This window comes from Muntiacus reevesi, chromosome 4 (assembly GCF_963930625.1).
Source record: "Muntiacus reevesi chromosome 4, mMunRee1.1, whole genome shotgun sequence".
Classification (NCBI taxonomy): Eukaryota; Metazoa; Chordata; class Mammalia; order Artiodactyla; family Cervidae; genus Muntiacus; species Muntiacus reevesi.
In genome coordinates, this window is record NC_089252.1 from 110540047 (window position 1) to 110565227 (window position 25181).

General features: G+C 59.1%; 1 protein-coding gene across 6 annotated transcripts; it reads right to left on the reverse strand.

Annotated features, from left to right (window-relative positions):
* On the reverse strand, positions 1 to 25158 carry PTH1R (parathyroid hormone 1 receptor). Of its 6 annotated transcripts, XM_065933850.1 has the most exons (16): positions 25012 to 25158; positions 22711 to 22768; positions 20250 to 20372; positions 9611 to 9713; positions 7616 to 7750; positions 5933 to 6043; positions 5704 to 5822; positions 5480 to 5574; positions 5067 to 5259; positions 4472 to 4625; positions 2869 to 2929; positions 2470 to 2536; positions 2085 to 2179; positions 1297 to 1438; positions 1148 to 1189; positions 1 to 529 (listed from the first exon to the last, which is right to left on the reverse strand). In XM_065933850.1, the coding sequence occupies exons 3-16, from the start codon at positions 20322 to 20324 to the stop codon at positions 152 to 154; spliced, it is 1770 nt and encodes a 589-aa protein (XP_065789922.1). In that variant the 5' UTR covers positions 20325 to 20372; positions 22711 to 22768; positions 25012 to 25158; the 3' UTR covers positions 1 to 151. The 6 variants fall into 6 exon arrangements, with proteins under 6 accessions (XP_065789922.1, XP_065789923.1, XP_065789924.1 ...); XM_065933851.1 differs by lacking the exon at positions 25012 to 25158 and having other exon boundaries at positions 22711 to 22783; XM_065933852.1 differs by lacking the exons at positions 22711 to 22768; positions 25012 to 25158 and adding an exon at positions 21411 to 21620.
* Positions 25159 to 25181: the final 23 nt, after the last annotated feature.

The window sequence follows — 25181 nt, forward strand, 5'->3', positions numbered from 1 at the left end:
ACACTGCTTCCTTTTCCCTTTTCTTCTTTTTTTTTTTTTTTTCCTGTTTTGTCCTCCCAGCCCCAGCCCTGAGTGGGCAACCGTCCAACAACCCGTCTCTTGGTCCGCCTGTCCACCCTCACGTCCACAGGTCCAACCCTCGGGTCCCTGATCACATGACTGTCTCCCACTCCTCCTGCAGCAGGACAGGTGGCCTCTCTGGCGCACAGGCCTCCTCATCCAGCCCCGAGCAGGAGCCGTTGAGGAATCCATCTTCCTTAGGAGCGGCCACGGCAGGCGGTGTGGCCTGTGGAGCCGGGGACCCTGACTTGGTGTGGCCGGGCAGCGGCGGGTGGCTGTTGGTGGCGGCCGCGGGCAGCAGGCGGGGGCTGAGGGGCAGGCCCAGTCCCGTGCGGGGCCCCACGTTGGTCACACTCGTGTGAGACACCATCGGACCGTAGCTGTAGCTGCTGCTCCCGCTGCGTGCCTTGCGCTTGAAGTCCAGTGCCAGTGTCCAGCGGCTCCAGGATTTCTTGATCTCAGCCTGTACCTGGGGCGGCAGTAGGAGGGCAAGCAGTCAGGTGTGCCCCAAACCCTTCTGCCACATGTCCCCAAACCCAGCGGTGCCCGCACCCCTGCCCCTAATTTCAAGGCCAAGAAAAATCCCGTCATTCTCAGAACATGGTGCCTGGCGGCAGGCAATGGACACACCCAGAATGTAGAAGGCTCAAATAACCCCAAGGGTGGCTGAGTGTTCAAACTGGATGACAGACAATTCAACCGTGGGGTTGAGAAAACGCTTGACTGTGCCCACACATCCTGAGCCTGAATCATCTGGAAAGACTTCTCTCTGCCTTCATAATGTCCTTGGGGATGTTCTTGGAGGAACAAAGTAAGAACCAGGCAGGAGAATGAAAGGACAGGACTTGGGCAGCCCCTGGCACTCCTTTTTTTATTCTTTAATTTTTTTTTTTAATTTTTAGATTTTGGGGCACACCACACGCCTTAGTTCCCTGACCAGTGATCGAACCCAGGCCCCCTGCAGTGGAAGCACAGAATCCTAACCGCTGGATCGCCAGGGAGCTCCCTCCACCCCACCCTACCCCACCCCTGGCCCCTGGAACTCCTGCATCCTCCCCGTCTCGCCCCAGTCTGGCCCACCGCTTACCTCGCCATTGCAGAAACAGTATATGATGGCAACAAAAAATCCCTGTGGAGAGAGGGTGGTGAGTCAGGGCCCAGAGAGGCATTCGGAGAGGGTGAAAGCGGCCTTCCCCGCCCCACCCGTCCCTCCCACCCTCAGACAGGGCTGCATACCTGGAAGGAGTTGAAGAGCATCTCGTAGTGCATCTGGACTTGCCAGAGCGTCCCTGAGACCTCGGTGTACGGCGTGGCCATGAAGACGATGTAGTGGACGCCAAAGAGCGGCATGAGCACCAGTGTGGATTTGAGCAGCTTCCTGGGCCAGTGGGGCAGGCGGGTCAGGGTGGAGTCACTTCGGCCTCAACAGGCCCTGTGCACCTCGACCTGCCAGCCCCAGGCTCCAGAAGCCACTAAAAGGCCCGGAGCTCTGGCAGCCGTGGGTAGTGGGGGACGGCCCAGTTCACCTAAGCCAGTGACACTTTGTTGTCTCAGCAAAGTGTGAATAGGGCCCCTTGATTTTGAGGTGTCCCAGAGCGGACCGTAAGTCATGTGGCCCTGTCCCTGCACCTGCTGGTCACTCTGCTGGCGCTCCCCTTCCTCATCCCATTGACCCTCCTCAGGTTTCAGCCAAACGTCCACCTTCTCATGCCCACCCACTGCCCACCTGTCTCTCAGACTCTCTGTGACCGGCTTCTCTGAGGAGAGGGCTGGGTTTGTGCTGCCCTCACAGACCCCAGCTCGGGTGCAGGGACCTGGCAGCAAGTGGCCCAGGCTGGCTTGGGGGTGCCCCCAGAAGCCAGGCAAGATCCCGTCACGGCCGGCAGGGCCAGCCGGGGAGTCAGGAGCTGCGCCCTTCCTTGAGCCAGGCTCAGCCCTGGGGTCTCTGCCTGCTTTTGGACGTGGTGCTGGGCGTCAGCGACCCCCGGGCGCTGAGGCGGCTAGGCACGGCGGGCGTGGCTCACCGGTACTGCTGCCGCGTGTCACACCGGCCAGCGTTGGTCTCCCGCAGCTTGGTGGCCAGAACCCGGACGATGTTGATGAAGAGGATGAAGTTGAGCTGCGGGAGGGAGGCAGGGCTGCATGCGTCTTGAGGCCGCAGCCCCAGCAGGGAGGGGCGAGGACTCTGGGACCCACAGCCCCGCCCAGGGTCTGCTCTGCCAAAGCGTGTCCCCATGTGGCTCCTGAGGTCCTTGGTTCCCCGTGTGGACTGGGGTGGGGGTCAGCTGCCTCACTAGCATTGTGGCTCTAACCTTGGGGTCCAGGGGAACCCCTATAGGTCCTCATCAGGGGCTGATCACTGGGACCCAGGGTCTACACTCCCGCCCAGCCCTGAGGCCCCCTGCTCACCACAATAGAGGCCAGGATGGGCACCTGGATGATCCATTTCTTGTTCCCGGAGCTGAGATCCCAACACCTGAGAAGATCGAGGCCATCAGCCCCCACATCCCCCACAAGGAGGCTCCAGGGCGGCTCTGACATCAGCTGCACGCCCCCGCCCCAGAGCACAGGACAGGGGAGTGGGCATGTGCTCGGGCCCGAGGCCACCCACAGAGCCCCTTCTGCGGTGGCCACTGGTGACCTTTAGTTGGCACCCAGCTTGAAGCTGGGCTGAAAACTCCTGGAACCGGGGCCGCTCAGGGCCAGGGGACAGGAGGCGCCCCTCATACGGTCCTCGGAGGAAGAGGGTACCAGGGGTGTCTCTGGCCTGTGTCCCAGCCTCCTGCCCCCTTGTCCACCTGGACCTACCCAGTGTTGGCCAGGGTAGCTCTCACACCGACCCACACAGCCACGAAGATGGCAGGCAGACCTGTGGGAAGAGCAGGACAGGGTGTGAGGGGCTGTAGCTGCAGTCCACTACGTCTCGCTCCTCAGTCCACCTCCTGGGCCATTCCCCTCATCCCTGGTGACCCCAGCTTAGCCCCCCATTGCCCCTGACCCCTCTCCCCCTGGGCACACGGGCTGCTCGGGGACACAGCCCCGCTCTTACATGTGCTGCCCTGCGGTCCCCACAGCCCCCCCTCAGGGCTCCAGCCCCCAGGACCCAGTTCAGTCCTCTGCCCTCATCGTGGCTCCGTATCTTGTACCATGCACTCCTGTTGGGCACTTGGTGAAATAAGGGATCACTAATTTATCCACACCCAGTCCATTCTGCCCTCCCCTCCCCTAAAGGGTGCTGTTCTGGGCTGGGGGCTCCCTATGGAGGGGAGCTTACAATCAGGGGTTTTCTGTTCCAGCATCCCCCCAGCTTTGAAAAGTCCCCATGGATGAGGTTGGATAGTGTGAGGGTTCTTGATCCAGGGGCTACAGAGGAATCTCAGTGTGCCTAGGCCCGAGCCAGTTCAGATGGTACGTGGTACTTCTGAGTGAGTTTTGCTCTAGGAAGGAGCCCCATTCCCCACTCTCCACCCCCTCCCACTTCATTCTAGGGCTGGTGCACCCTTGGGAGGGGCAGGGTTTGGGAAAGGAAAAGAGCTGTGATGTCCCTGCACCACAAAGTGCTGTGTGTTCCCCTATCTGTGTGTGGACACCTTCTACCCCAGAGCCTGCGTCAGCCTGCAACTCTGGAACTTGCCACGGGTGAGGTCAAGGTCAGAGTGTCCACCAAGAGGCAGGGAAGCTAGGACTATCGATCTGAGGGCCCTGAGGTGCTGAATGCAGGGAGGGCTCCACCCACCCAGCCTGCCCCTCTGCAGTCTGGCCAGTTGCCCCGGAGCGCGGCCAAGCTCCGGAGCTGCCAACAATAATGGACAATTATCGGTAACTTGATCCCGAAGCCCGTCGGGGGAGGAGGGCAGAGCCCCAGCCACCATTCTGCAGAGGGGCTGTCGAAGCCCAGAGGATGCTATAGAGCCAGGGCCTGCAGTTCTGGTCCACGAACCCTGTGCACGGGGTGGCAGAGGCCTACATAGCTCCACACAGTGTGGGGAATGGGGGAGAAATGGGACTCAGGGTGGAGGGAGGGTTCCGGATCCCAGCTCCAGTACTGGTGATACAGTGATGAGCATAGCTGCCTTCCAACTCCAGCCCCACGCTGACCTCTGACCCAAGGCCCACTCTTATTCTGAGTGGAGTCTTGACCTGAAAATTGCCTGCCCTTCCCTCTCCTGACCTGAGCCTCAACTCCAGGTGAACCTGCCTCCAGGAGAGCCCCAACTTCAGGCTGAGCCAACCCCAAGAGAACCTCTGGCCAAGTCCTGTTCCCTGAGCCTGGGGCGGGGGCGGGGGGTCAACCTGTGGGGCATCTACTGCCCCACATCCAGCCCAGGACGTGCCCTGTGGGTGTCTTCCCCTCAGTGGCACTCTCTGACCCTGCCGTCCATGGTCCCACCCTGCCCGTGTGCCTGCGTACCCCAGCCGAAGACTGTGAAGCCCCAGAGGTACTTCTTCTCTGAGAAGAAGGCCATGAAGATGAGGCTATGCAGATACAGCCCCTCCACCAGAATCCAGTAGTAGTTGGTGGCCAGGAAGTAAAGGAAGACGGTCACAGCCACCCGGCAGCCCACCTAGGAGACCAGCTGATGTTAGCCAGAGCGCAGGGCCTGCATCTGGGGAGGGCTGGGAGGGACCGAGGGCGGGTAGTGCTAGGGGATGCTGCTAAGATCGGACAAGCTCTACTAAGGGCAGGGGCCGAGGAGTGTGTGCTGAGAAGACAGGAGGACACTCAGGACAGTGGTGGGGACGCGGGGATCATGGAGAAGTGGGGTGGTTGGGGGCCTGGGCCGAGGCAGGAGAGTTGATGAAAGTGCAGGGTGCGCGGGGAGGGAATTCACAAAGCCCTAGGCAACAGGGGTTGGAAGGATGCAAAGGGTGGGTATGAGCCGCCCGAAGGGCACGCGTGGTCGCAGGAGACAGGTGAGGGCGAGGGTGCGTGGGGCTCCCGCGAGGCGGGCGGTGGCGAGGGGCCCCGGGCGGGCGGGCGCGGGCCGCCGGAGGGTGGCACTCACGTAGCCGGCGGCGGCGGCGGGCGGCGGCGGTGCCTGGGCGATGGCGCGCAGCTCTTCCTCCGTGAGGCGCTCAGCCTCGTCGAGGGCGGTGCCCGAGTAGAGAACCGCGTCCTTGACGAAGATGCTCACGGCGCGAAGCATGAAGGACAGGAACAGATGCATGTGGATGTAATTGCGTGTGCAGTGCAGCCTCCTGCAGGGCGCGCGACAGCACGGTGGGTGGGAGAGCGCCGGGGCGCGCGCTGGGCGGGCAGGGGGTACACGGAGGGGTAGGGAGGCCCCCTTCTTCGGCCCCACCCAACCATGCCCTTGGCCACGCCCACTGTCTGCCCTTGGCCACGCCCACTGTCTCCCCTCGGCCCCGCCCACGTCCCCTCGCCACTGACCCCCGCCCCACTCCTCGCCCCGCCCACCTAAAGTAGGCCAGGATGAGGACCGCCACGGTGAGAGATGCCAGTGAGACGGAGTAGCCCACGGTGTAGATCATGCCCAGGCGGTCAAACACCTCCTGCGCAGGGGGGAGTTACCGTCAGAGCCCTGGGACTAGAGTCAGGACTAGGTCAGAGGTCACGGGGGGGGGGGCGGTTGGTGGTCCGGTAGCCTGATCCGGGTCAGGTGACGGGGGAAAGGCTCGCACCCGTTCGCGCGTCTCATTGGTCAGGAACTTGACGCACTCGCTGTAGTTGGCCCACGTGCGGTTGTGCCCCGGCACCAGCTCCCAGCTGCCATTGCGGTCACAGCGGCGGTAGGCATGGCCTGCAGGTCCGCAGGGGGCGTCAGGGCAGTCAGGTCTGGACGCCCTGAACCCCTGGGCTCCAAGTCCTGACGGTGCCCGCGGTCCCCAACCCGACTCCAGCCTGCCTTACCTTTGTGATTGAAGTCGTAAATGTAGTCGGGACAGGGCATGGCTACCACCTCCCCTGGAGCCCCCATCGGCCAGCAAAGAATGTGGTCCCACTCCGGCAGGCAGGGGCGCCCTGTACCCACAGACACAGACAGAAAAAGGTGGAGGACACCTGTCAGATCCACGGTTGGTGACCCAGAGGAATAAACCCACCTGTGGTCACTGGCTCCTTCAGGGTGCACCCGAAGACTGGAGAACTCAGGCTTGGAGTGTTCTGGAGAGAATGTATTGAGCTTTGACTCCTGACTGTGCCCTCCACCCCCTGGCCTCATAGAATTCACTATCGCCCCTCCGTGCGGGTGTTGGCAGTGGCCCCATTTTCTAGATTGGCTAGCAGAGGCCAAGAGAGGCGAGTGATCTGCCAAGGGCATACAGCCCAGGGCCCTGCCCTCCTCAAGTTCTCAGCCCCTGGCCAGGCCTCCCTCTTTGTTCTCTGTTCTAGGTCCCACCTTCCAGGTGTCCCTGGAGAAGGGCAAGTCCCAGAGTAACTCTCAGCTGAGAATGCTTCCAGAGTGATCCATGCCCAAGGACCATGGCCTGGAGGCAGGAACTCTCATTTCCAGTGCCAGCTGGACTCCTGAAGAGCTGCCCACCTCATGAAGGTGTCCACCTTCTTGGCACTTCAGTTCCTTCACTGGGGAATTGGGATTGATATGCACTTCCACCACTACCCGAGCCTCGCCCCGAGCACCTGTTCTCAGAGTCTGGTGACCACTCATGGAGGGACATATAATCCCCCAAATCCATAAGTGCTAATTGTGGGATTCAAGGCAGGGCGACACATCCCACTTTGGGGCTCCAGCCTCACAGCAGAGACACTAAGTGACCTTGGAAAGACTCCAGCCTCTGAATTTTCCACTTCCCACCCCCAGCTCCCTTCTCTCCCCTCTCTCCCCCTGCAGGGCTCCAACCACAGGACTCTCCAGCCACCCTGGAAGGTTGCCTTGATGGCCAGACCCACCCTGGCTTGGTGAAAGACTCTCTGTCCTGGGCACCATATTCCCAGCCCCGCCTAGCCAGGCCTACAATTCCCTCTGATCCCTGGGGAGCCACAGGGTGACCACAGCCTCCCAGATGTGGCCCATCTGGAATCTGCTGCCCACCCAGCCGGTTCAAACCGGCCCTGTGGCTGCAGCCTGGGTTCCACGTTTGTCTCTCCTTACCTCCCCCAGGGACAATGCAGCCCGCATGTCCCTCCCTCTCTTCTCTTCTGCCCTCCTCCTCCTCCCCCTTCTGGCCCCACCCCTTCACAGCCACCTTCCTGTCCTGCGCCCCCCTCTGTCCCACCCCACTGTGTGTCTTGATGCACCTCCTCTGACATATTGAGTCCCCGTCCCAGTGCCTCTTGGTCCCATCTCCCCCTGCCTCTCTTTATTTGTCTCTATGTCTCCACGTCGCTCCCTGCTCCTCTCTTTCCTGAGTTCTCTGTCATCTCTCTCCATGGGAGGGGCCATAACCCAGGGTCTACCCCTGAGGTGTGTGGGACAAGTTCTCTGCCCACCTCTCGGGGTCCAAGTCCATCCAGCTTGCCTGCTCCCTCCGCTCCATCTCCTCCCAGCACCTCCCTTCCTCCAAGAGCCAAGGAGCATGACATCACATGAAGGTGGCAGAGCCGTCAGATGGTTGCAGGGAAGCACAGACGTACCTCGGGGCCTGCTGCCAGTGGGCACCTCCTTGTCCTCCTCGGACTCAGGGTGGAGCTTCCCAGATGCCTTCTCTTTCTTGGGCTTCCCTGATGTGGACGCGGATGCCCATCCTTTGTCTGATTCCATTATGTCGGCTGGAGAAATCAGGGCAGTTATGGCTGTCAACAATGCTGCTACTGCAGGAGACCCAGGGTCCCCTCCTGCCTTGGACTCCCCCTCCACACAGTGGGGGTTGTCCCCTGCGCTGCTGACACCCAGCCTGACGACAGGTAGAGACGTGCCTTACAAACAGCAAAGTGCTTGCCAGGTACAGAAGTAATCAGGAGGCATGTAGACTGTCCCAAGGGGCTCAAAGGGGAGTGAACGCCAATCAGGTGTGGGATCAACTAGTGGTTTGAGCAGTAAAGGCGTGCAGCAGTGTTGTCTGATTCAGCACCTGTAGCCAAAGCCCACCAGGGGGCGCATGGCAAGCGCAGACCGTGTGGTTATGTCAGCAGAGAGGTTAAAGAGCAAAAATGAAGTCTGGCCAGAGCGCCCCTGTGGGTCTAGTAGCAGGTGGTATAAAAAACAAGAGCAAGAGTGTGCAGATGTCAAGAGATGGCCGATGAGCCCACCTACCCCAACCCCTGCCCTGGGGTACCCAAATTAGGGGTCCACACCTTCCACAAGGGACCCTGGAGCCTCTCTATCTCAGATGGGACCTGGCCTTTCCCTCTGCTTGATGTCTGAGGTCTCTCTTCCTCACTGAAAAGTCTTCTTCCTTATCTGACCTTCAGCTGCAGCCTCCTGGCCCTCCTATGTCAGGTTTTGTGGCAACAATGGGATGCTAATTGCAGACACCCTGGGCTGAGATAGAGTGGCTGTGCCCATTTTCAAATCCACCTAAACCTGGGGGCATCAGTAGTGTGTGGGTAGCAAGATGAGATGGAGTGAGAAGGGAAGGCCTCCAAGGTTAAACAGAGACAGCAGAGGGGGGGTGCCTCCAGACTTCTACAACCAGAAAGAGGGCTGGGTTCAGACCCTCCCAGCCCCTGATGTGACTGGGGCAGGGGACCAGGGAGCCACTGGTGGGCCCAATGTAGGCAGAAATCTGACAGCAGAGACCATGTGAGTCCTGTGACTGGGAGCGAGGGCTGTGGGCTCCAGCGGATGTCACTGTGCGCTTGCATCCGGGGTGTACATCACCACCCTCTCCCAGGGGTCTGAGGGCCAGTGCAGGGGAGGAAGCTGCTCTTGCCACCGCCAATCAGGTGGGGTCTGGGTCTCTTCCAGGTCGAGGGGATTCATCAGACAGAAGTCAGAGGCTGGCTGGTTGCTCATGAAGCCCCATTTCCACTTTCAGGAAATGGACTCAAGGAAGAGACCAGCTTGAGACTGGGGCAGGAGCTGTGAGGTCAGGTGACTGCCCCTCCCAGTTTGACTGTGGCCGGGGTCCCCTGGAGATGCTGTGTTGGTAGGAGGGAGCGTTCTTACCCTTTCAGGAGCCCTCTACTGGACAGTGACCATGACTGACATGGATACCCATCCATATTCCTCTACTCTCCTTCCCTTCCAGCCCCATTCTCCTGACCCTGGACACCCTGCCTTGCCCGGGGCGGGGTGGGGGGGGGGGCGCTCTTTCAAAGACCTGTTCACGCTTCTGGACCTGCACTGGCTACTGCTCCTTCCTCTAGGAGGCAGTCTTGGCTCACTCCAGCGCTCCTGATCCTGGTGGGCCTCACCATATCTACGCGTTAGAGATGATTCAGACTGTAGCTGCCTTCATGCCCTCCTATCCCGGCCCTGGGAGGGGAGGCTCAGAGCATCTCTGAACCTGCTGACTTTCAATTCACCTTACTCACCCAACTTTTGGTCCTCACTGTGGCCTGGCCCCCTTTACCTGGACCCGTCCTCCCTTGGCACCACCCGCTTTTGCCTCCTGGGCGCCCACCTTCCTCTGGCCCCTCTGTGTCTCCTGCCCTTGCCCACAGACCCTCCTTCGGGCCCGCCCCCACCTGGCCTCTGCAGGACTTCTTTGAGCCGCTTCTCACACTGGGCCTGGGCGCGGTGCAACAGGAAGATCTGCTCCTCTTTGGTCATGACGTCATCTGCATCCACCTACCGAGCGGAAGGTCAGATTGCAGACAGCACTTCCCCACAGAGTGGCGGACGCCACAGCTATCCCAGCCTCCTTGAGGGACACACACACACACACACACACAGACACACACACACAGAGGCACACACAAAAGAATGTGGGGAATCCACCTCATGTAGCTCCATTTTACAGACAGGCAGCCTTGGCTTCGAGGGGAACGGCCTGACCTACCAGAGGGAAAAAAGGGGAAGGAAGGGGGGCTGTCCCCCACTTGCCCGATAGTAACCCCATAGAAGGCAGCCTCTGATAGCTGCTGTCCAGTCTGTTCCCCAAGGGTGCGTGGGAAAGGGATGGAATGTCCCAGGATGGATGCTCACCGGATCTTGCCTCTGTTGGGGACCCTGGGTAGGGAGGGGATGGGTAAGGGGTGGCGAACTCTGGGGAAACAAACGAGGGGCCTGGATTCCTGCAAGTCCTAGTGCCCTCGGGACCTTAGGAGTCACCGATTTCCATCCTGGCCCTCTCCCCAGTCCGTGCTTTCCCCGTGAATGGAGAGTGCCTCGGCCCCTCCCGCCCTTGAGGTCCCAGGAGGGAGGGATGGAGAAACTGCCGGCAAGTGGTCTGGGTTGGGCAGGGCACTCGCATGCAGGCTGTGGGTGGGAGTCACCCCCATCAATAGCTTATCTGGAAGCTTTCCTCCATCCCTGTAGACCCTGTGTTCTGATGATGTGGCCAGACCTCGGTTCCTGCTCTCCCCTCTGCCCGGGATGCCCTTCCTTTCCTTCCAACATGCACACCCTGGGTACTGGCTGCCACCCGCTAGATTCACTGGCAGTATTTTAAGGATGGAAACGAGAGCATCATGGCAAGGGGGAGTGAGGGTGGGACTCACTCTGAGCCTCTGTTTCCCTGACTTAGGGCTGGGAGTCAGAGGGTTAAAGGCAGCTGCCCTGGGAACAACTCTGTGCCCCAGCCCCGCCACTGCCAGGAGGGACCACAATAGGTTAAAGCATCCCCTCAGACCCCACCTTCACCCTCCAAGACAGGGCCGCGTCCCTAAGAGTCCCAGAACTGGGGGATGGGTCCCACGAGACCACTCAGACCCAGAGCTGGGCTGTGACCCCTCAGACTCCACAGGGCAGAGCCTGGTTCTCTTAGACCTTCAGCGGCGGAGCTGCATCCATTCAGACGTCCCCCGGCAGGGCCGGGTCCTTCCAGCCTGCGCGGAGCTTTGCAGGGCGGGAGAGCCCAGAGGAGGCGGGGGAGGGAGGCGGCGGCCGGGGAAGGGGCGGGTACCCGCGCTAGGGGGCGGGCCGGCCGGCCGGGCGGGTCAGGGAGCCCGCTGCAGGGAGAAGTTAATTGACCGAGTCTCTTGGTGGCAGCAGCAAGGGTTTCTAGAGCCAAGGAGTCTCCAATTGGCTCGGTCGGACGTGGGTTCTGCTGGTTTCACTTAGCGGAGGCGCGTGCGCGTCTTCGCGCGTGCGCGTGCGTGGCTGTACATCCTTAGGTGGCCGCGCACACGCCGTCTGGCGATGTGTGCACTTGCGTGTGCCCCTATCTCTGTATATTCTCAGGTGGGGATCTCCAGCGTGCACATCTGGGACGTGAGCCTGAGTGTCTGAAGGTGTTTCTGGGCAAAGGTCCGCGTGTGCGCGTCTGCGAGTGTATGATAACGGTTGCTCATCAGCCTGTATGTCTGTGGGTATCCATGCTTTTGCACGCGTATCACTGGCATCTGAGTTGGACCCTGAGACCTCAGCTGGACCCAGTACCCAGGAAGGGCTGGAGAGATCCTCAGTGTTTGCTGCTGGCCCCTACAGCTCCTCTCACTTTCCCCACCTCCAGCTCTGACTGAGCAGACCAGGGCAGAAGTGACCCTGAGAACTGGGGTTTGAGGGAGGCAACTCCGGTCTGCCCTAATCCAGGGAGCTCCCAGACTAACCTGAGGTTCTCTCTGTGCCTCTGGCATTGCGGACCCAGGCTGCTGAGGGGTCTGATCCCAGCCCCACGACAGCACCCTTTCACCGCCATTTCCATTATTGCAACTGGAACCTCTGTCAGCTAGCACCATCATCACCTTGACCACCAACACCAACACAACCACCCCCCCCCCCACCAATACCACCGCCACCATGAGCTCTAACCACTATTAACACCGGCATAGCCACCACCAGCACCGTCACAGCTGGTAGAACATCACGACCATCGCCGCCACCATTGCCATCACCGCCCTCACCAGCACCATAACCACCAAAGGCAACGTGAGCACCATCATGGACACCAGCCCCATAACCACTGTCAGGACCATCTTTCCTGTATCTTATTCTTACTCCCTCAGCCCCCTTCTGCACCACCCCTTCTCCTTCTGTTCACCTTTAGCTCTTTCAAGACGAACAGATACTCACCATACTTTTTCTTTTTTTTTTCCCCCAGCTGATGGAAACCTCCCGAGGGGCTGACAGACTTCCACCAGTCTTGGGGAAAGCCTGGCACACCGGCCCTCTCCACCGACAGAGCAGCCTGCTGATGTGACTGAATGTCACAGCTGGTGCCCTGGACTAAAGGCAGGCAGGCACTCGTGGGTTGAAAACTGCCCGTTTGGCAGACTGACAGACAGACAGGTGTGCAGCTGGGTGAGGACCAGGATCTCAGTCCCAACCCTCTCACAGGCCCAACGCATCTGCTCAGCCTCTACCTACTGCACTCTCTCTGTGGCCAAGAGGAGGCACATTCTCTGCCCTAAACTATCATTTCCCGGTGGGTCTGGGGATGCCCAGGAAGGGGGAGGGTATGTGCTTCAGGCATCAGATAGCCCCCAGATTCCTTCACCCACAAGGTCGGGGGCACCATCTCTGGCCTCCCTAAACTGTATGACCCATTTGTCTGTCACCCAATCACAGCAGAACTGCCAGTGCAGCAAGAAGAATTCACATCAGTCAAGAAAGCACTTTCAGGACTTCCCGGGTGGTCCAGTGGCTAGGACTCTGCTCCTAATGCAGAGGATCTGGGTTTGACCCCTGGTTGGGGAACTAGATCCCACAGGGCACAACTAAAAATCCTGCATGCCACTACTAAGACCTCGTGCAGCCAAATATATATACATATAAAGAAGGTACTTTCCCAAGGAACGGAGGGCAGCCCTACCTCAAGTGCATTCCCGCTTGCTTTAGAGCGCAGCACCCCGGCCTGGGGCATGCCCATCATGTCTCCCTGCACCTGCACCCCCTCCTCATCTAAGGAGATTCTGCCACCAGCACTGGACCTTGAATCCCGCCTCCACCACCAACTGGCTTTAGATCTTCGGTACAGTTTAACCCGTGTGCCTCAGCTTTCCACCTGTAAAATCAGGACAATAAGTGGGGTGTTTCGGGCACTTCCCTGGCGGTCCAGTGGTTAAGACTCTGCACTTCCACTGCAGGGGCACGGGTTCGATCCCTGGTTGGGGGACTAAGATTCCACAAGCTGTGCAGTGCTGCCCAGGATAAAAATAAATAAATAACAGGGCTGGTGTGAGGGTTAAATGAGGCACTGCATGGAAAGTTTGGTGGAGGTGGAGCCCATGGAAAGCTGGTGGCTACCACTGCTACCAGGTCAGCAGCATCACTAAGTCGTGGCTTTCCGAGTCCGCTTAGGCACCCCTGTGCTGCGGGACGCCGTGGGCACCCGCAGGCTGGGGACCCAGAGAGATGGGAGGTTGAGTAGATGACTGGGTCCAGGGGGCCACAGCGAGGGGCACGGGCCGGGGATGGGGTTCCAGGGAGGATTGGGAAGGGGGAGTATAGGACAGCCTGCAGGCTGAGGTGTGCCTGGCAAGCTTTGGGGGTGAAAGGCATTCCAACAACTCCAGATGTGGATTTCTGGATCCACCCTGGACTCACACTAAGATTCCAGGTCACTGCCAGACCCCCCCCACACTCTGCTTCTGCTCTGAGTGAGGAGGTCGTATCTCCTGGGACAGATGCAGAAAATGCTGATAGCTCTGATTCTCCTCCTGGCCTGGCCACTCCATCCACTGCGTCCTCCCCAACCAGCCCCTTTCCCCCTGCAGAGTTCAGGTCTCCTTGGCCTGGCTCCTGGTAAGGAGGACTCAGACTTACATCATTTTAGATCCAGAGAGTGTGCAATCCTGGGTCTCACTGGTGAGAACTGACGGGCCGGGGGCTGCGTCATGGCCAGGGGGCAGTTAATCCATACGCACTACTGATAGGGTCACTGAGCCCTGGTGACAGGTGTCCCGAATCCCCCCTCCTCCCACGCCCCTCCTAGGGTCTTGGGTTAGGGCTGACTTCCCCTGACCTGACCACGGTAGGGCTTGGCTACAGCACTCTCCCCGCGTTCCACGCTCCACAAGGAACCTTCCTGGGTGCACACATGTGCCTGATCTGCAGTTTGTGAACAGGCAGGGAGAGAGGTGGCCTGGGAGCCCAGAGTTGGTATCTTTGGGGCTCCAGGCAGGGTGCAGAGCGGGGCTGAAAGCCAGTATGTTATTTACAAACATAGAAGCTGCTGTCTCAGGGAGAGGGTAATGTGTGGTCAAGAAGCCCGGATGTGTTTCTCATTTCCTGAGTTCAGAAGCTGACAGGGAGAGAAAAGCCATCTGCTCAGTACCCCTCCTGCCGAGGGGTGGGGGCAAGCGGCTCCTTCTAACTCGGCTCCCGGGGCAACCCCATGGAGGATGGTACTGGAGCTGGGAAGGCAGGGATGGTGGCAGTAGGGCTGGACATGCAGACAGGGAGCGGGGCGATGTGGAGGCTGGTGATGGCGATGGAGGTGTGATGGTGCGGATGGTGGAGAGCCAGCTCCATGCCACTGACCAAATGAGGGCTGCTCCTCTCGGCCCCTCTCCTAACTGCCAAATTCCACACATTTGCTGTCTGTGATCCCAGACAGGCCTACAATTCTCCTCCTCCAGGCAAAATGAAAGAGGAAATACAAGGGATCCTTCTTCAGCTGCTGACACCCCTGTCTCTGGGAGAGAGGCTCCTCTACTGATGGTACCTGCCTCAGGATGACCTTTTGGGTTATCTCACCCATCCCTCTGCCTAGGGTCAGCTTGGTCCCCTGGGGGGCAGGCAGCTGCTGGCTTCTTGGTCACCTCCAGAGAAAGCAGATCTACCTGCTGTTCATCACTGGGCGTGGCCAGTGTCTCCCACCCCAAGACAGCCCCTCTGCAGGCTGGCACCCACCCCTGCCCCTGGAGCTTTAACCACCTCTCCTCCACCTTCCACTACCACTCCGTCTTACAGATGCGGCCACTGAGGCTGACAGCACAGTTAGAAAGAAGACGGCCAGGAGCAGAGCTAAGGTCTGCTTGATACCGAAGCAGCAGCAACTCTAGAGCATGGGAAAGAAAGGAGGAGGTGCCCCGCCGCATAGATCCGCTAGAGTCAGCCTCAATACCAGTTCTTCTTGGAGCCTTTCTGGATTGTATCTTTCACTGTGTCAAGCAAGAGCCTCTTTGCAGAGCACCTAAAGCAGCATCCACAGAGGTAATTTGGGGATGCAGATAGACGTGGAGGTGATCAGATGGTAATGGTGTTTGTTGGTGATGGCAGCTTCCGCTCAGCTCTCACTGGGCAGAGGACAGCTGCTCACTCATACATTAGGAGGAAGGGGAGTTCGCACCTCCAGAAAAGCCACAAGGAGAAAACCTTGGCTAACAGGAGACCCCCTGGTGACCTCCTGGCCTTCCTGCACCTCTTCTCCAGGTTCCACTACTGGGACCTGTGCTGGCACCCCTCGATGTCCCCCATGCCAGCTGGCTGGGGACTGCTCCCTGCCCCTTGCTGCCCTCCGTCTGTCTGGCTGGCCAGAGCAGGCTGGGACGGGTTCCCTGCCGGGGACACTCCTGCCCCGCCACGCCACCGCTGACAAGTGCTGACTTTTCCTCCCCCTCGCCTGGCCTTCCTGAACAGGCTGCCTGTGTTCGGGGCTGGGAGGGGCTGGGGGGAGGCACTGTGACGCCTCTCATCCTGGCCAACGTGGACGCCTTCAGGGCAGGCAGTGGGATGGAGCCTGGGGTGGCAGAGTTGGCTGCTAGGACCCGGTGGATCTTCACAGGCAGCCTCTACCTGGGCTAGGGGAGCGAGGCCCAAAAGGATGGTATGAACTAGCCTAACCATAAGGTGGTCAGCAAGATAGAATCCTTCCAAGTCTCACTTCTGCACAAGGCAGGTTCCAGAGCTGGGGGTTCTGAAAGGTTTGGAGGTTTCTGATGTCTCTGAGAATCTGAGCAAAACTCCGCACCCTCTCCCAGTCGCACTGTATTTTGCAGACAATTTCTGGCATCTGCAAACCCCCACCCCACCCTTTCTTTTTCCTGGGGACTTTCTGAAAGAGCTGCCTTCCTGATGTGGTGGCCGGACCAGGGAGTGTCCCCAGAAGGCCCACAACAGGAATCTGGGGGAGGCCTCTTGACGCCTCATTAAAACATTCCGAAGAAAACCCAAATTCCCGGGAGGGTTCAGCCCCCTCCTCCTGCTCTGTCCACAGGCGCTCCCAGAGCTGCGGGTGGAGGGGCAGGGGTGTTTAAGGGCAGGTGATATAAAAAGCTTCAACAAATCAATACCAAAAAAAGAGACAAATAACCCATACAAACAGGGTAATGGCTCTGAGCAAGCTCTTAGAAGATGGACCATAAACCAATGTACAAGTCCAGAGGCTCACTGGTCGTTAGCAAATTAACATGACAAGAGACACCATTTTTCATGTCATTCTCATTAAAATGACAAGAGACACCATGGCAAAGGTGAGGAAAGAATCTTCAGACTATCCCCTGAAACAGGGAGTATGCGTTAGAGACCTGTTGGTCACTCCTAGGGCCGAGAGTATAAACCCGCACGGGCGTTTTAGAGGGCCATTTGGCCATGTCTCTTGAAGTAAAAAAAAAAATATGCATGTTCTCAGACCCAGCAATGACAGGATCTAGAAATATCCTACAGGGAAATGGTTGCACAAGGACACAGGAGGGCATTTCAATGGGCTTCTCTGCCACCATCTGAAATCTCTCTCTCTCACACACACACACACTCGAAAATTATGCAGAAATGATCTAAATGTACATTCCAAGGGACTGCTAATAAATCTCAGGCTTTGGGAATACTATGTAGCATTAAAAAAGACAGATTTATATTTACTGACATGAAGGTCTCCAAGATACACCTTTAAGTAGGAAAATGCATATGGCAGAGCCCTTATCTACAAACTGCCATCATTTACTAAAAAACAAACAGAGAACAACAGACTAAAACTATCTACTTTGTATGGACACCAAAGGGGCCTTTTTGGAGAAAAAGCTCTAGGAGGACATCTCCCACCCAGACTGTTTTAAAAAAAAAAGTTTTTTCTCCAGAATGGAGAATGGAGTTTGGGAGGAATCAAGGTTAACGTCTCTTTAATCTGTATTACTTGAATCTTCTATTCAAGAAGAAAGAACATATTCAAGTACAGTTCGGAAATTAAAATAAGAAGATAAAAGGAAAATAGCCAGAGGATTCTACTAGAAAGAAAGAAGAAAGAAAAAGAGGAAAAAGGAAACCAGAGAGAGTTATAGAGATCTCCTGCCAGCACAAGCCCTCATCCTACTTTGGAGGAAGAAGCTCAGCGCAGGTGTCTGAAGACCCGAGTTGAAATCCAACCTGGAGCACAGACCCACTGTGTGACCCTCAGGGCCCTTTCCCATAAAATGGGTGGAGGAACAGATGGAATGAGAAAAGACTTGTGATAGTTCCTAGCTCAGAATCTGGGGACAGCCACTGTTCCATACATGTCAGTTCCTCCCCGTCTATAAAAGCGAGCCCCTTGGCTAGCTGACCCTGGAGCATGCTGGGAGTGCTTCTGTGGAATCCCACCCACCACCGCCTCTCCTGAGTCTGACCCTGAGGTTATATCTCTACACTCTAAGCCTGCCCCTCCCAACCCCACAATGCCGACCTTCGGCCAATTCACAATGGGCATGCCGAGGGTGTCCGTAGGGTGAGGCATCCCCAAGGACAAGACCAACCCTTTCCCCGCTCCCCCACTCAAAATCTGCCGGCCCATCTCTTCCTCCAAATGTCACCTCACCTGACCCTCAACCTTACAGCTACTCTTTTCTGGCAGAGAAAAGATGGAAGGCACAAGATGGATCAGCTGAGTCTGGCCACAGCCAGTATCCTCCCACTGGGAGACCTTTTGGTCCTGCAACTGTGAGGTCCCTGGGCTGGGGCCAGTTGGGTGGGCAGCATGTAGGTTTGGTGATGGGAAGCTATCTGCTGAGGATGAAGCGATATCCACTGGATGTAGGAGAGGATGTAGGCAGACTGAGTTTCTTGCTGGCTCCAGCTGAGCCCAGGGGGCCTACAGGCTGTTGGGGGAACCCTCGGGCCATATCCTCTATCCCCAGAGCCAGGGAAGGTTCAGTGTGCTCATGTCCTGTGTGCCAGCCACGGATGTTCCAATAAGGTCCCAGCCCTGGCATCCTTTCTCTTTCCCTACCCTCAGCCTTGGGCCAGGGCTCAGCCAAGCAAATTCTTTGCATGTGCCTCAGCTTCCCTGGAAATCAGTGTGGGTCCCCATGGGTCCCTCATGGAGGCACAGGGCTTGACCATGGTGGAGACGCAACAAATAATGGTCATTATCAGTTGTGTGAAGGTCAGTTAAAGGAGACAATAACAGAACCCTTTCTCAGAGGGTTGTTGAAAAGATTGAACTAGCTAATATTGTAAAGTGCTTAGAACAGTGTTTGGTAAGTAGACAGCACTACAGAAGCATTTATTCAATAAAAAAAAAAAAAAAAACCTGACCTGGGTGCAAGTGTGATCACAAATACACAACACACACGTATGCACAACCATGCTCCTGCAAGTCACGTGCAGACTTACAGCCTCAGACACCCGTGAACTCACACAAGGACTCGGATATTCGCACTCACAGACCCAGAGAATACCACTCTCCGAGTCCCACTGTGCCCCTCTTGGAGACACAGATATACTCACAGGTCACCCACGCCCATGACCCCGTCTATTTCTCAACAGTTGCTTGCACACATGGATGTCCACAGACCACGCTGGCTGGCTCTGCACAGTGGTTATGCTCACACACCTTGGAAGGGGCCCTGGGAAAGGTGACCCTGGCCTGAGGGGAGGCTGGGAAATAGCTCTGGACCTTGGCATTCACTAGGGTTTTGCAGCACGCCTGCACAGGGTGCTGATCATCTCTGAACCTCAGTTTCCTCATCAACAAATCCTTGTATGGGGTGATGTCTCTGGCTTTGGGGTGCCATGCTGTGTGGATATGGGCAACAGTGAATGGGATGTGTTAAAGCCAGCAGAGAAGAGGACAGCTGCAGATCAGGGAACTCTTAGGCAAATGTTTCTTTCTTGGTGTCTTTTTACAGATAGGAAAACTGAGGTGGAGAGAACGATTGCACAAGGTTACACAGGCTTTGGCAGAACTGGAGGACTCTAAGAGCTCCCGCCTTCCCATCTGGGGCTCCCGGTCGACAGGAAGCCGGGAAGGAATGGGCCGCCCGCTTGTCTCTCTAGAAGGCAAATAGCCGCACCTGGGAGGTGAGGGGGAGAAACTGGGGCCTTGAAGTCAGATGCACAGGCGGACAGTCTCCTCAGCAACGGCTGGTCCCCCGAGACAGGGCTGCTGTGGGATCCGACTGACGCCCCAGGAAATCATCCCAGACCTGGTCCAGAATGAGGAGGGTACTCGTGCTTCGTGCCTCCAGCTCTCAGCCCCTGCCAGTCTCTCCCTATTTTTCTTTGCTATTCTTGGTCTATCTACTACTCCTGCCCTGGGGAGGTCTCACTCCCATCCTCTTTGTCTCTGTCTCTCTCTTCTGTTTAACCTCATCTCCTATTCTGTCGCTTCTCCCTCTGGTCCCTTCTTGGCCTCTGCTCTCAGGAGGGTACAACATGGGTCCCCTCACGCACCCGATGGAGTTTCTCTTGTGGAAGTGTTTTGTGAGGTCAGTCTCCTTCAGGGGACCTCCATCCTCCTCCATATACCACACCATACCCGCCTCCCTCGGCAGACATCTTCCAGTCTGGGTGAAGCTGGACATGAGTGCAAGCATGTGTGTGTGCGTGCAATGGTGCAAACTGGAGGGGGGTTCCTGAACCCTACCCCCTGACCTCATTCCAACAGCCCTGCGTCCCAGATTGCAAACAAAACTTGCAGAAAACACAGGCCCCCAGAGCAAAGTCTGTGGGATCCAACGTCAGGGCCAAAGCCCAGTCTTCTGCTAGATCACACTGTCATCTTCAAGGGGGACACAGGGCAGAGATGCTCTTAGAAGCAGAAGACAGGAGAACCCCAAACACAGATTTCCAGACCTGGGACCCCAACCCCAGGCTTCAGAAATAAGGAAAGCTTATAGGCAATCTGCAGCCCAGTGTCCAGACATCCCACAGACAGCAGGCACCAAGGATGCCGGGCTGGAGGGGACCCCCACCCAAAGTTCAGACTATTGGTGGGAACTCAAGCCTCTGAGCCCTGGACACACATCCCCCCTCCAGGGACCCAGAGCAAGCCCGAAGCCTGTCCAGGAGTGTGAGCGGGTGACTTACCAGCGCGTATGCGGAGCTCAGCACCGGGCAGCAGAGCAAGAGCGCCAGGCCGGGCGCGATCCGGGCGGCCCCCATCGCCACCGCCTAGGGCCCCGTCCCTCGGGGCAGCCGCCGCCGCCGGCCCTGGTGGTGGTGGTGGTGGTGGGGTACAGAGCTGCGTCAGGCCGGGCTGCCCCGCCCACGCCACGGCCTAGGGGACCCCGGAGGCCCGGCGGCCCGAGGCCCCGGGGCCCGGCGCGGGGCCCATGCGCGGAGGGCTAGCGAGCGAGCGCAAAGGGGAGAGAGGGAGGGAGGAAGGGAGGCAGCCGGGGGCCGGGCGGGCGGCGGGCGGCGGGCGGGCGCCGAGAGCTGCGGAGCTGCCCGTCTGCCTCCGAGCGGAGAAATCACATCCATATGGCCGGGCCCCCCGCCCCCGGCCCGCCCCCCGCCCCCCCCACCCCCACCCCCACCCCGCGCCGCCTTTTCTTTCTTTCCTTTTTTTTTCTTTTGGGGAACTGGGAGCTGTGGCTTTGCCCCCACGCCCAGTGGGGGGAGGGGTCGGGGGAGGGGTTGGGGTCGCGGTCTGCGGGGGGCCAACGGGACTGTTATTTTTAGCTCCGCTGCTAGCGCAAGTCGGGGGGCGGGGCGGGGGGCGCGTTTTGCGCAGCTCAGGGCGTGCAGCTTGGGTACTCTAGCCCAACTTTGCAACGACGCTGAACCCTTCGAGGATCAGGCCGCCAGCTCCTCGCCCCTCGGCCCCTCTGAACCCCATCCAGTCGGCGGCGGGCTCCGGCAACTCCCTCTCCATCCTCGGCCGGAGCCCCGCCTGCGCCCGCGCCGCTAGAGCGCGCCTGCGGCCGGGACGCTCGGTCTGTCTGCCTGTCTGTCAGTCCATCTCTAGCTCCCCCGGCCTTGGCCTCCGTTCCTCCAGCAGCCCCGAGCTCCGTTTCGGTCACTCCCTCGCTCCTTCCTTCCCCTCCCCCTTTTCTCTCTACGAAAACATTTGCAAGTTTCCAAAAAAGCCACGGAGCCGAGCGGCGCGGGGCTGACGGCTCCACGGGGTTCGGAAGAGGCGCCGCTGAACCCGAGACAAACCAGCCCGCCCGCCCCGGTCGGGCCGAGAGTCTACCCTCCCCACCTCCAGCCCCCTCCCCTCGCTGCTGGCCCTCAACCCCGACTTACTCCGAGCGCGCCGCCGCGGCCCCCGCCTAGCCATGGGTGTCGGGGATCCCCCGACAGCCTCCCCAGGACAGCGCCCCGTCCGCGGCCCCGGGGGGACTTCATGGAGCTCTTGGGATCCCCCCTGACCGGCCTGGCCTCCAGCGCCCCCCGCCCGGCCGCCGCTCAGAGCCGCCGCCCGCCGCGCGCGTCCCTCGCCTCGGCGTCTGCCGCTCCCCCTCCCCCCGCGGCCCGGGCGCCTCTTCCCTCCCCCGCGCCCTCCCTGGGCCTCTCCGCCCCCCGCTCCGCTCCGCCGTCTCCGACGCGGGTGTGCGGAGCGGAGCCCGCGGCCCCTGCTCCGGGACGATTCTCTAGAGGCCGCGGCCAGGGGTCGCACAGCGGCGGGATGTGAGTGTGCAGGGGACGGGGCTGGGAGCTCTGACATCGGGGCCCAAGAACGTGGCGCGAGCCGCTGCCGCCGCTTCATTTTCCTCTCCGGGAAGGCACAGACGTTATTTATTTTTTTTCTGATCGTCCGGCCCGGGCCGGTGAATAGGGGCCCTCAGCCGCGCAAACAGGCCCTCTTCACGGGCGGTACCCCGCGGGCCCCCGGCTGCAGCGCTGTCTGTCCGCCCGCAGGACTCCCGCTCAGGCTGGACCGGGATCCCCGGGGAGGCTGCTCGGCCGCCAGCCCCAGAGCCTGGCTCCGCCGCCGCCGCCGCCCTCCCGCCCGCCCCGCCCTCTCCCGGACCCCCAGCTCAGGAAGCGCCCGAGTGGTCGGCTTGCTGTGCCCTAGGCCCGCCCCCGTCCCTGCCCGCGTCTCTGGCTCACACCCCTTTCCCTCCCTCCCCAGTTTCTCTCCGGGGTCCCGGTCTCTCCGAATCTAGACCCATCCAGACGCCGGCCGGGCCCCTGTAGCTCCGCCCCTGACTCCACCCCGGGCGGCTAGAGGCTGCAAGACCCTAGACTCAGCTGGGCCCCCCACCGTGAGGCTCCGCCTCTCTCCCCCACCCTTTCACACCCCCAAAAGCTCTTGGCCGGCTCTGGCGCACTGGGGACCCTCGACTTGGGAAAAGGGCGGGAGGAGGTTTTGGGGGCTGGGGCCAGGCGGGGGTCGGGCTTATGTGCACCCGCCCAGCCCCCGAGAGTCGGGCTCAGCGGAGGGGGCCTTGGACTCCAAACCTACGACCTCGAAGTATCTGGTGGGGAAGCTGAGGTGCAGGGAAGGCGGGGGATGCCTGAAGCAGAGGGCTTTAGGGATCTTCAGGAGGAAGCTAATGTGACTGTCGGGACCCTAAGTGGCAACCCCAGCTCAGCCACTTACCAGTTGTGTAATCCTGGACACGATGACTCTCCTGCTGTCTGAGCCTCAGTTTCCTCATCTGTAAAATGGGAAGCTGACCAGCTGATTCAAAGGGCGCTTTTGACTTTACTGTTTTAGTGCCTCGGAGGGTGGGTGTTTCTCTGGGTTTCCCAGATACCCATGGACTCTGAGGGCTCCCCAGGCTCAGCCTGTGGAAATCGAGCTCCTCAGAGCCCTCAGACCGGCCCCATGTCTCAGGGTCAGCCCCTTTCTTCAAGGTGAAAGAGTGCACAAGCCCTAAGGCTACTGGAATCCAGTTGGAGCCAACTTTCCTGGCAACCCGTCTCTCCGTCTGCTCAAACTCACCCGTCTCCCAGACTGTACCCACAGCGGTCTCCTTCACATTTCTATGGCCATACTCTCTTCCATGCCCACTACCCTCAAGTTTCTCGTCCTGGTGTTTAAGGACCGTTCTGTTGGAGGCAGTTTCCTCCAAAGGTGACTCTCTAGTTCACTAGACTCCTGGCCCTCTTTCTGTGCTCACTCCCCTGCGTTTGCCTTTGTAGTTTGCTCTTCCAGGATCATACTTCTTTGCCTGACATAAAGGCCATCTCTGTCTCCTTGCGTCTCTGTCTCTCCCATTATTGGGGAGGGTGAAGCCGCTCTGGTTTGGGGGCTGCTCACTATGATGCATGGGCTCTTCTGGAACAGGAACAGAGAGGCTCAGGTGCCCAGAGCAGGCACCTCAAAACACTTGAGGTTCTTCAGAGAAGTTTTATGTCTCTGTTTCTAAGCAATTCGATCCCAAGTTTTATGACTGGATGACCCACAGCCCTTGATGATAGGAAAAGAACATTCACGGAGGGATTGGAGGCACTGAGGGGTAGAGCAGCGGCTGACGCAGGGGGTCCTTCTCAGATCTGACCCCAGCAACCTTGAGATTGAGAGGCAAACAGTATTTGTGCTTGGGAGGACCAGGATGGGCTATGGATAGGGCTGCAGAGAAGGATCTAATGGGCTCTGGGCCCCTTAAGGGTGTTTCCTTAGTTATAACTCATGTGCCTCAGTCCAGACTTCTGCTGGACATTCCACCACTGTGGGTGGGGCTTCTGACCCCCTAAATCAGCCCCAGGCCTCTGGTTAAAGTGCCACCATGGGGGTTGGGGGTGTCACACATTAACTGGTAGCACCCTAGTGCCTGGCAGAGCACAGCCCACCCTTTTTGACAGGCAAGCCCCAGGGCCCCAGGGTCAGTTTCTGGTCAGTTTCAGGTCAGTTTCAATGGTGTCTGGAAAGACCTGGTTGGGGGTGGCGAGTGGGTATAAGTCCCCGTAGGGACCCCCCTCTTTGACCCCCTGGCTGGGGCCTAGGAGGAGGGGCTAAGGCGGTCCAGAGCTCAGAACTGAGGCTGGACTCCGGTTCAGCAGCCCTGGGCTCACAGGCCTCTACTGCTGCCACTGCCACCATGAGTAGGGCTCTGGCCAAGGTACACAGACCCTGGGGCCAGAGTGGGCACCAGACTCAAACAGGAAAAACAAAGGCTCTCTGAGACCTCTGCAGCCTGGCCTCACTCCCTCAGAAAACCCCTTGCCCTAGCCTGGAGGCTATCTGGGAGCCTTAGCCCACAGACAGCACCCCTACCCCCATCTTTCCTCTCCTCAACCCTAGTCCCAAAGTCAGCCTGAATCCCAACCTCAGCCCTGACCCCAGAGTTAGCTCAACCTCCACGCCTTACCCCTGCATCCTTATCCCAGTCTGATCTCTAACCCCTGATTGAACCCTGACCCCAGGCTGAGCCTCCACCAGGCCTCAATCCCAGACCTCTTTCCAGGTTCTTGGCCCCTCTGGAAGCTGTTCAATGCAAGGGGCTGGCTGGGGAGGGGATGGCCAGGCCATAAGTGAGCCGAGGTGCCACTTTTACAGCCATTTCGGCTGCTCATAAACACCCCCCACCCGGATGAGTCACTGGAGGCTCCCAGGCAGCTGGTTGGGCAGCCCCCTCCCCTTGCAGCAGAAGGCCTGGCTTTCTCACTTCTCAGGGAGGCAAATGGCAGGAAGCTGGGACACAGGGGACTGGGCTGCCCTGTCCCAAGCAGAGAATACTCCTGGGGCAGGCGGCTGTGGTTGTGGGATTTCTGTCCCTTCTGGTCACATGATCACAGCCCCCTGCTGCAGTAACACCAGATCCGTAGGTATCCCCTAGTAGGCATACCTCATCTGCCCCGCGGGCACAGGGACACACACACTAACCAATCGAGGGGCCCCGAGCCTCCCCTCTTCCAGCTATACTCAAGTCCCAGAGCTCCCCTGGACCCCACTCACCTGGAACCCACAAGACTGTCCAAGTAGGGCCTGGAGCCACAGAACAGACTCAAATTGGCCATGGGAAGGCCATGGATAGCCCTGAGCAGCTTCTGCGGTTCAGGCCTAAGCAAGGATGTTGCTGTTCGGAGCAGGAAAAGGCCTGAGTCAGAGCTTTCACTTGAAAAAAA

Coding starts and splice junctions, on each gene's coding strand:
- PTH1R (XM_065933850.1), bottom strand. CDS start 20,324: ATGGGGGCCGCCCGGATCGCGCCCGGCCTGGCGCTCTTGCTCTGCTGC. Junction 4,626..5,066: donor CCGCCGCCGCCGCCGGCTAC/GTGAGTGCCACC, acceptor CTGGTCTCCTAG/GTGGGCTGCCGGGTGGCTGT. Junction 1,190..1,296: donor TGCTCTTCAACTCCTTCCAG/GTATGCAGCCCT, acceptor CTCTCTCCACAG/GGATTTTTTGTTGCCATCAT.